At 38.5% G+C, this 10608-nt stretch overlaps 2 protein-coding genes across 3 annotated transcripts; one reads left to right on the top strand and one right to left on the bottom strand.

Annotated features, from left to right (window-relative positions):
- The first annotated feature begins 1132 nt into the window (after positions 1-1132).
- Positions 1133-4054, top strand: LOC124448395. The gene is made up of 7 exons (XM_046999404.1): positions 1133-1395; positions 1512-1709; positions 1788-1974; positions 2135-2386; positions 2973-3077; positions 3158-3352; positions 3502-4054. The coding sequence occupies exons 1-7, from the start codon at positions 1246-1248 to the stop codon at positions 3639-3641; spliced, it is 1227 nt and encodes a 408-aa protein (XP_046855360.1). The 5' UTR covers positions 1133-1245; the 3' UTR covers positions 3642-4054.
- Positions 3724-4707, bottom strand: LOC124448396. Of its 2 annotated transcripts, none has more exons than XM_046999405.1 (2): positions 4178-4707; positions 3724-3947 (listed from the first exon to the last, which is right to left on the bottom strand). In XM_046999405.1, exons 1-2 carry the CDS (start codon positions 4578-4580, stop codon positions 3847-3849), a joined length of 504 nt encoding a protein of 167 aa, XP_046855361.1. In that variant the 5' UTR covers positions 4581-4707; the 3' UTR covers positions 3724-3846. The 2 variants fall into 2 exon arrangements, 1 of the variants encoding a protein (XP_046855361.1); XR_006949045.1 differs by lacking the exon at positions 4178-4707 and adding an exon at positions 4039-4169 and having other exon boundaries at positions 3732-3947.
- Between the last annotated feature and the right edge of the window lie 5901 nt (positions 4708-10608).

The raw sequence follows: 10608 nt of genomic DNA, 5'->3' as shown, positions 1-10608 counted from the left end.
TGCAAAGTGCTAGAGATAGACGCATGGTGAGTAAGTTTTGATTTGATTCAACATATTTTTGTTTTGAATTTATTTGCAATGTTTAGTCCTACTATGTAATTTTACTTAAAATATACATTTTCTTTTCATGTGAAGATGATAAAAATTATGCAGCAAGGAAAGGCATGTCCATCTGAAGCATCAGGGTTGCCAACGGCAATGGGTATGATTTGCTTTCATAAAGATGCCAATATTTTTTCTGTGAGAAAACTAATCTAAAGGTTAATCATTTTAATAGGTATTCAGTGTAAGAAAAGAAAGCTTGAGACAAAGGAAAGGCCTAATGAAATTATTATGGATGAGCCAGTAAATGTAATTATTATGTTCCAACATGTTCAGGTTTGTGCTCTATAATCAAAGTTAATCAGTGCTTTATTATTCTCTTAGAATTCCTCAGAAACAAGAGAAATGAAAAATCTTCAAGAAAGCAACCGAAGACTCAAAAACAGAATAGTTTCTTTGCAAACATCTGCACAAGGAAACAAATACAAAGTGAAGCAACTTAGACGCAAAGGTGAGCCCCATATTTCACACACATTTTGCAATCCAAAAAGCTAAACATATATAAAGCAGTATTGTTTGATTTCTAGTAAGCCAGCTTGAAGAACGTTTGGAGGGAAAGTTGATGTTTGAAGATAGCAGTGGGAAGGAGCAAAGTGAAAGGGGGGCAGAGGTGATTGAAGATGACAACTTAGACAGCAATGATGAAGGGGAAATCATGGAAGAAGCAGATGATGAGTATGATCCTTTCTATGAGGGGAGAATGCTAACATTGAAGATGATGAAGAAGAGCTTATTGAAGAAGATTCAGAGTTAGTATTTCCTATTTTCTTATAGTTTAAATATTTTACATTGGAATTGTTTGACATGCTTACTCAATAGCAGCTTAACTGCGATTTGCGAATTCATGTTTTTTTCCTGCTATATGAAATATTTTAGAAAGACATTAAATAATAAAAATTTTGTTCATGACTTTGTACTTTTGCTTCAACTAGGTCATTGCAAGTTACTGGGAATCTGCGGACAGAACCCAAACACATTGTGTTTCTCTCACAACTGTTGCTACTTTTTAATTTTTGCCACGCCTGCAAGACTGAAAATCCAATAGTTGAAGCTAAAACTGTTGGGTCTAATGTCATAATAAAAACAACTTGCCATAACCCAAAATGCCCTGAAGAAACTAAAACATGGCAAAGTCAACCACCAATGCCTGGATATCAAAAAACCCGTGCTGGAAATTTTTTATTGTGCATGGCAGTACTGCTTAGTGGTGGATCATTCACCAAGTTGAGACAAACTTTCTTGAACATGGGTATTGGATGTGTCTCTCACAGTACTTACTTTCATTATCAGCGGGTGAGTATGAACAAACCATTTTACAAGAATGAGAAAAAAAGTTTTCATTGTAGCAGGATTTCTGAATCATGTGCATTCAGAAATATATTTTAATTGATTTGTAATCAATTTTCTAGACTGTGCTGTTCCCCACCATCTATCTGTACTGGAAGAATTATCAATCAAAGTTGTTGGAAAAGGCAAAGCAAATAAAAGATGGTGTGGTCCTTGCAGGGGATGGGCGGCATGACAGCATGGGTCATTCAGCCAAGTTCTGTGCATACACAATTTTTTGTTGCACATTTGCAAAGATCATTCACTTCAATATTGTGCAGGTAACAAAAAATGTACATTATTAACAATTGATAACAATTACTTAAATTTACTTATGAGGTGTTGTTTTGTTTTTTTAGAGAAACCAGGCCGGAAGTAGTCCAGCAATGGAGTTCATGTCGTTTAAATTATGCATGGACTACCTTCTTACATCTGCTGTTCCCATTACCACATTCATCTCTGACAGGCATACCTCAATTGCAAAATATATGCGGCAAGATTTAAAGAATATCATACACTATTTTGATGTATGGCACTTGAAAAAAAGTAAGTGTATTTGATTTTCTATTCAGGCCTCTTGAAAGTATGAAGTCGTCACTGAACTATTAACATCACTGAATGTCTATAAAAGAGGAAGTATTGTTTCACTGTCATTGTTTCCACTTTTTGACATAATTTTTCTGGTTGGATGTTCTGTTACATACAGAAATTAGGAAAGTGCTTTCCAAAATTGCCAAAGAGAAGGACTGCGAGGCATTACATGATTGGATCAGGCCAATTGAGAATCACCTGCATTGGAGTGCCACCTCAACATTTGATGGGAATGGCCTTGTTATATTGGCCAAATTCAAGTCATTCCTACAACATATTGTAAACATACACTCATGTCACAGTAACCCGTTGTTTGCAAAATGTGCCCATGGTAGTAGCATTCCAGATAGAAAGTGGCTGACCGTTGGTAAGTTCAAATAATGTATATATATTTTGTGTAAACTGTGTACAATGAACACTATGCCAAAGATCAAAATATGACATTATTTCTTAGTACATGTACAAATTGTGGTGCAGCCAGCCACACTTAACTTGACCAAATCTGGAGGCTAGCAATTTTAATTTATACAAGTACAGGTTTAATATAAAATGGAGTTACATGATTTAATTTGTTTTATATCTAGATTCACCCTTCATAAAAGATTTGCAATGCTTTGACAAACAAACGACTGGTAGATGGGATCAAACAAGCTTCTCCATTAGAACAAACTAGCTGTTTGGAGGGCTTTCACAGTGTTTTAAATCATTTTGCCCCCAAAATGATTGCATACTGTTATGCTGGACAGTATTGCAGGTGGGAAAATGAACTATCATTTACTAAAATGTCTGTTGTTACTAGTTATAGTTGTATATAATACCTTTTACTCAAAACACAGTTTTTCTTTTTATTAAAGGACAAATAAGATGAATGCAAAGAGCAATTGCAATTTATGTGAATCCTGTTTTTAGGCATATTTTAGCTGTTGTGCACTTTAACAACAACCTCAGGAGAGAAATCAAAACAAATCCTGACCAATCAGAAAGAGTCAAAATTAGCTACCCAAAGTTTAAAAATGGGGAGGCCATAATTCGAAATGTTACAGTTGCACAGAATTTTGGTAAGTTTTTGATTATCTAGATGATGTAATCCTGTTGTTTGAAGATGTTTGGAAATAAAGACATTAAACATTATTTGCAGGATATGTGCAAGACATTTATGAGAATTTTCTGTCAGCTAGCAAGAGGGACATGGCTGATGCAATGGTAAAGCTGAAAGAAATGTGCCCGCCTCCAATGAATTCAATGCTTACTAAGCAAACAAAGCAAGAAGCATTGAAGAAAAAGTCTGACAGGATGCAAATCACTGTCCAACATTTTCAACCCAGTATTCCAGGTAAGATTTTTATGCTAAAAGATTGTTGTTCATAATTTGTTCTAGTTTTGACTAAACCACATTCAAATTTGGATTTGTACTCAGTGAACATGTAAACACTAGATAAATTTAGTTGTCAAAACCTGGAAAGCTTAATTTGTCTTTTGCAGTGTTACAATATCAAGAACAGTTGAGGAGAGACAACAGTAAAGCAAGTACTGGTGATGTGACACCCAGACATTGCAGAACATGTGGACAACCAATGAGGGGTCACAAAAATGTCAAAGATTGTCCAAAAAACTATAGCTAAAGGAGCATCAACCTACCAATTTAGTTTTCACCTGTCCATAAAATTATAAGCAATACCTCTTTTAAGATCTATATTCTACAACGCACTCTCACCCCAGCTTTTTTTTACATTTTTGCATTCTTTATACATCTTGGAAAATTTAACTAATCTGAATCATCAGAATATCCAGTAAAATTTTCTTTATCAACTACTGGAAATGTTTTTCTTATTGCCATGTAGGCACATGCAGGTAGTGGGAATCGCCTATTACCAAGGAGACCATATACCAGTCTTGTAAATTCTCTATAGGAGATGCTGCGTAGAAAGCTAAAATAGAAACTTCAGTATTAGATTATGTGAATTAATGAAGTCCATTGTGGGATTATATGTTTTATGATTTGTTCATGAAAAGAACTACCTATTCTGTCCTGAAATTCTAGTGTATTTGCTTTTATTTTTCGTTTTCAACTTGCTGGCAGCCATCTTCAAACTCCACTTTTCAAGGCATACGGAGTTAAATCCAGGATGTTGAATGATGCATTTCGCATTAATTATACCTTCGGCTTGGAGATCGCTAATCACTTCGTCGCTTTTCATTGCTTCATGGCATCCATCAAGTTCAAAACAACAATGGCATTCGTTATTGTTTACGAGTAGCGTCACATCACAATTTCCGCACTGACACCACTCGTCCACTTTTACAGAGCCATCCAGTCTTTTGCCGAGCTTTTCTTGTAGTTCTAAACGTTTTTGTTCCTGACTGTTGTAATTTTCCAACCACTCTTCGTCTGCCAAAGGCTCGTCAGCATATGCTAGGCCCACGTTTTCTTGATTAAAATCTTTGTTAGAATTTCTAACCTCAGAACATTCGATCATGTAACCGGGAATAAAATTAATATCGGAGTCGTCAGACTGATAATCCTCCGAATCACATTCCCAATCTATTACATCCTTATCCATGATAGCTCTGACAAAAACAAACTACATCTTCGTCCGACCACGTGCAACAAGATTGTATATGCCTAATAAGCGCATTTATCTGAGACAATCAAAGAAAAAAGCCGACTACCTTGCATGACGTCAGAAAATGCGCTAGACACAGACTCCTTGATACGACGGACAGTGTCCTCAAAGGCCAATTTTTAAACCGCCATAAAAAAGGAAAGATATAACCGATTTAAAAAATTTTAACCACAAATCAAGATGAGTCCTAAAATGCAACATTCGAAAAATTTATAAGCGTTGTCTAAACTCAAAAAAAAACAATATCATAGAAAGTGACAATGTCATAGGACCAGTTGTTATAGAATTGATACAACTGCCAAATGTGATATTCAAACCAAAGACATACTAGTACATGGCATTTACTATTTTAATATCTGAAATGAAACCAAGTGATTGCTACATAATATTTGTCCATATTGAGACAAGGGAATGTACAAGGGTACATCCAAATAATTATGTTTTATTGGTTACCAAATTTGTACATGAAGAACAAATACAAAACAGTTACAAAAGTAAAGAACATGACAGCTTTTTTTTACAATTATGTAAAAAAATAAATTTAGTTTTAATTACTCAATACCTAACCTCATATCCAGTTCAGTATCTTTGTATGTATTTTTTAGAGAGGGTGATTGATGTTTCTTTACTGGAGTTTTGAACTTTCTGTTTAGTAGTTTCATGGTTCTTGTTAGAGGAATATTGTTTTTACCACTAACATATGGACTGTTCTTGATACCCTGCTTTGATTTAACATCGCATTTTGGTTGTTTTCTGGAAAAGCCAATATAGCCAAATAGTTATATTAAACTTATTGCATTTTGACAAAGGCTAAAGCTTGTTAGGAAATCACCCAACTTTCCTGCAAATATTGCCTGATTGCCCTTGTTTGTCCAACAATCTGGCAGTACAACCTCCTGCCTCCCTGTCTAAATCCACACATACATTGTTGTTTGTTTTACACAGCATTGTAATTAGTTCTTACCTCTTGTCCAATCTCCATAGTTGAAGTTTTTGTCTAATAAATGGAAATGTTTGAAGTCAATGCAAATACAATATGACAAGGCCTTCATTAAACTATCATGTGACATAAATATACGAAATATGGCTACTTCAAGTTTGACGAACCATTTGTGAAAATTAGTATAACATAATAATACGATTAGTTCACAAAATCACAAAGGAAGTTCACAGATAATCAAACCTCAAAATTTTGTGAAATTAAAACTTTTGTCGTTCTCATAGGTATCCCTTTTATGTCATAAAACGATCACGTTTACGCACGGTAAGTCTTTTGCCACCTCGTAAACAAGTCTTGATAATAGCCAATTTCATCTCAGAATACATAAAATTAATACTAGTGCATTACGCCTAAAATTTTCATGGTGCTTTGCAAATGATCGTTGACAAAATCATCATACCTAAACTGCAATGATTGGTCTGCTTCGTCTGGTCGCATCTCCATATCTCTCTTTTTCATCGCAAACTGACTTTAACCTCGTAATACTCAATAGTCTCTACACTATTTCATCATAGAATAGTAAAAATTATCAGTAAATTATTCGACGACTTTGTTTCGTTACAATTCGTAATTTCGTTTCTTCGTAAAACAACTTAAAATTTGAATTTTATTTACACGCTATAAACAAAAATTCGTAACGCTGATTGGTCAATAGTCACGTCACGTGCCCTATTTAACGTTCTTCTGTAACAATTTAGTCAATGGTTCAGTGACTGAAGAGAAATTAGGGCAAAACTTGCGGTAGTGTCCTGCCATACCGAGAAAACGCATGACATGTTTCTTGGTAGTTGGTTCTGGAAAGTTGGCTATAGCTTGTACCTTAGCATCAACTGCTTCGACTTTACCTTGACCCATGATTTGTCCTAAATAAGTAACTTGGCTGCAACCAAATTCAATTTTTAACAAATTGACTGTTAGATTAGCTTTGCTTAAACGTTGGAAGAATTCGTGTATAATCATTAAATGTTTTTCCCAAGTATCGCTGTAAATTATGACATCATCAATGTAACAATCAATACCATCAATGTCAGCAATGAGACTGGTGATAAGCCATTAAAAAGTTGCTGGAGAATTATGCATGCCAAATGGCATAACTTTGTATTGAAAGAGACCATGTGGTGTAACAAAAGCTGAAACTTCGTTAGCATGTTCAGTAAGAGGAATTTGCCAAAATCCCTTTAGTAAATCAAATTTATAAACATATTTAGCACTTTCAATTTGGTCAACACAATCATTCATCCGTGGAATCGGGTAATTGTCAGGTTTAGTCATGTGATATCGTTTTTGGGAATTTGGCAACAAGAGTTTCTATGTCGTGTTGTTTTCCATCATCAAGATGACCAAGTTTTAACTTTATATTTTGTAGTACATCAGAATTGTGTAGTTTGGTCGACTCAGACAGATCGTAGCGTTCTAGCCTTCCTTTAGCTCCAGGAAGCTCAACTTAGCAAGGGGATGGGTTGGTATATACTGCAATGTTTGCGCAGAAAGGAGATGAAATCCCGGTAGCGATTTGGTGCTCCAGCGCCCTTTGCTCGGGTCCCTTCGGGGAGATAACCCAAGACCTTCATAAGGGTCTTAACGCGTTTGATAATGTGCTCGGGTTGGCTGTCGATCAACTGAAGGACCTTCAGCCGCCACGCCTTTGGGATGAGGAAGGCCGACAGATAATTATCTGCCACCCGCTCAAGTCGCTGTGGGAGACCATCGACGATCCGGACTCGAATATGTTCCATTTTCTTCAAACATACGCTAAAAAATCTGGTGATATCTCTCCTGAACTTCTTACTCTAATTCTTGCTCAGATTTTTTCTGGTAATGACAGAGAAAGCAAAGCTTTCACTGAAAGTCCACCACAATAGATTTTTCGTCGCAATAATAGACAAATCGCTGATTGGTGCAGTCCATAGCGAGGATCGGGCGCTCACAGCGGGTCAAGAGTTTCTCGTACAGTTTGAAGATGAGAGCTGGTTTATTGCCCGTGCTGCCGAAGAGCGAATTAAGAAACCGCTTCACGTTCGACTTATCCGTGAATCGGAAGAGATAGAGAAAGTTTGTGTTAACCTTCATGTCCTTTATGTTGTCGAAGCTCTGGGAGAGGAAGAAGACGTTCAATTTCAGATGATGGCTATACATCGTAAAGAGGCATGACGGAATAATGCTTCAAGACCGTGTTAGGTTGGATATATTGATCAGCGGAGGTGTTCGAAATGACGTACAGACTTTTCGGACGAACGTGAGCAAGGAGCCGTTTCATGAAGAAGCTCTTGCCCATATTGCTCTGACCCAAGAGCAAAACATTCTGCCCCCATTTTGTGAGTGAAGGCAGAAGCCCGTCAAACCATTCTTTTTTGTGAAATTCAAGCCCGGGGATAGCGGGGTATTTGCCCCCACCAGTGCTAGTATCGCGTGCGATAACACTTGGAAGAACAGGAGGCGCAGGCGCCTGTGATGGCGTCGGGACGACTGACCCGGGGAATAACAGCCGAAAATCCATTTCGGAATGATATGCACCGCTCTAGGGGTCGAGGACGCGGCCTGCAAGGCCTGGGAGATGCTGTTGCTGATGGGCTGATGGAAACGTGAAGCCATCATGGGCGCCGAAGCAAGGACATTGGGTGCCAAACTTGTGGCTGACGATTTCAACCTAGAAATGGCCCTCGATTTTGTGCTCTATTGCCTGTGCTCTTTGCAGCATCTAGGAGCATGCTCTTGAATTCATCCAAACCGCTATTCTTCGCTCACCCCGTGGACTCTGTCGTGTCCCTACCGTTCTTCTAGGCGCTGCGCACTTCACCGCCCCCGTCTTCCGTCTTGTTGTCGACCTTGGCGCTGCGCGTGTTCTTTGAACCGTTCCCGTCGTCTTGTGAGTCTTTCCAGCCCTTGATCTTTTTGCAGCACCGCCCTTCGTCTGCTCACGGGATGGCACATATTCCACGCGGTAGTCGTCGGAGGGGTGAGACATGTTGCCGTTAAGAACACCCGCGCCGTAGATACTGTCAAAGGCGTTATCCCCCAGCGAGCGTAGCGCACCGAGGGCGAAGGGGATAGCGGCATTCTTCGCGTAAGGGGCCATCCTGGTGACGGCTCCCAACAGCCTTGGGCGGAAAGCCAATCCCCTGCTAATCATGATTTCAGTATGCCGTTCAGGTGGGGGCATCTTCATTTGGTTGGCTATCCAGTCTCCCACCCCCTTTCCCATCAGCATGGGGAGCAGGCTCAACCCTGCCAGCGCAGAAGGAAAGCCTGGCTTAAGTTGGCGTAGATCATAGCCAATCGGTTACTGGAGTCGGCGGTGGCATTTGGATTAAGTCCCGGTGCGTCTCCGAGCCTCGAGTTGGTGAAGAAGAGAATCATCTTCCTGGAGATCAAGGCATTGTTTAGAAGCGCGAGAGTGCCAGCGTCATGGTTCAACGACTTTTGAACTACCCTGGGGCACCAGGTGTGGAAATACAGCTCCTTAGCGATTGAGACCTAGTGGCTGTAGTCTTTTTTCATACGATAGGTTGGGTAGACAAAGTCGAGCTCCAGCAGTTCTATACATAATCTGCTAATAGCGTCTACGTTATTCGCCAAGCAATACGTGGACGCAATACGTGGGCAATTTTCAAGTAGCATAAGAAATGCAAAAAAACAAGAGTTGTGGGAGAAGATAACCTCGCAAGTAAACAGCTTGGGGTTTGAAAAATGCACGCGAAAAGAAGTGCGTGAAAAATGGAGAAACCTGGCACAGATTGCCAAAAAAACAAATGCTGGAATAATGAGATCCCAAAGAAAAACAGGGGAGGTCCTGCTACAAAATGGGTTTCTTTAACAGCAAAGAAAATCTTTTGGGAGATGAACCTTCCTTCTCAGGAACCCAAGATGGCTTCGAGTCTGGTGGTCCATTTGTAGATAATTATGATCTATAAAATCTCATTCTTTGAAATGCATAGAAGAATTCTACCTAAAAGAATAAGTAGGAGCAAGAAGCTATTTTGTTGTTGTCTCTTGTATATGTTTTAATACCTCACAAGGAACTTTAAATTTTCCCACCATTACGCTAAACACAATGTAATTTATACCACCAACCCATCCCGAAATAAAATGGCCGTCTTGAAATAACCGAAGTTTGTAACCGCTGTTTTACAAAGAATACGATGCTATAAATACAAAATAAGAAATATTTTTATATGCTTAATAAAACGATTCTATTAATTTAAGTTTTGATGATTTGTTTGTATGAAGGAAAAATATACAGTAAAAGAAAAAAGGTAATACGTTTTCATCTTTCCATTGTGCCCAGGGATATACCGGGTGGAAAGCGAAGTTTAAATATAAATATCAAAGCCCAGCAAAGTGCTTTTAAAAAGAGCCATTTAATGCATAAAAAGAAATATTTATTTAAAAGTGTAACGTTTCGTCTTGACTCTCAAGACATCATCAGACAATATTGAATTACAAGTATAGAGGGATATATATATAATAGCTATTTACATAATTTAAATTACATGGTGGGATGAAAACGTGTTTGAGCATGAAGAAAGTATTTTAGAATCCTCGAAGGTGGCGGTGTGTCCTGTGGATTTAAGGTGTGATAGTATGGAGGAATGACAGGGATGTTTAGAAGGTTTACCAGTCAAAGGGGATGATGCCCAAATGCTCTGAAATTCGAGTGTGTAGGTGGCGGGTGGTTTGACCCACGTACGATGCGGAGCAGCATCTACACTTAAAAGAATAGACAACATTCGATTTCAGAGTTTTGGGCACTTTGTCCTTGAAAGTAAACAGGCTGGAGAGGTGTTTGGTGGATCGAAAGAAGAATCGTATTTCACAGTGTGGGAAAGCGGCACGACAAAGGCAATTGATTTGTGTGCGGATTTGGGATGAGTGAAGACCAGTAAATGGAAGGCCGAAATACAGTATTTTCTTGGGTACGGGATGAACAGGTGGTTTGGGTTGAAAGACTTTGTCAAGAAACATTTT

The sequence above is a fragment of the Xenia sp. Carnegie-2017 genome, unplaced genomic scaffold, assembly GCF_021976095.1.
Source record: "Xenia sp. Carnegie-2017 unplaced genomic scaffold, XeniaSp_v1 HiC_scaffold_23, whole genome shotgun sequence".
NCBI classification, from domain to species: domain Eukaryota; kingdom Metazoa; phylum Cnidaria; class Anthozoa; order Malacalcyonacea; family Xeniidae; genus Xenia; species Xenia sp. Carnegie-2017.
This window is presented reverse-complemented; position numbering and strand designations above follow the sequence as displayed.

Bases quoted from the DNA above. Each gene is read 5' to 3' on its own strand.
- LOC124448395 (XM_046999404.1), top strand. From the start codon at position 1,246: ATGCCTGGATATCAAAAAACCCGTGCTGGAAATTTTTTATTGTGCATG. The intron at 1,710-1,787 runs GTAACAAAAAAT...TTGTTTTTTTAG, and splicing joins TTCACTTCAATATTGTGCAG to AGAAACCAGGCCGGAAGTAG. The intron at 2,387-2,972 runs GTAAGTTCAAAT...ACCTCAGGAGAG, and splicing joins TAGAAAGTGGCTGACCGTTG to AAATCAAAACAAATCCTGAC.
- LOC124448396 (XM_046999405.1), bottom strand. From the start codon at position 4,580: ATGGATAAGGATGTAATAGATTGGGAATGTGATTCGGAGGATTATCAG. The intron at 3,948-4,177 runs GTATAATTAATG...TTTCTATTTTAG, and splicing joins TAGCGATCTCCAAGCCGAAG to CTTTCTACGCAGCATCTCCT.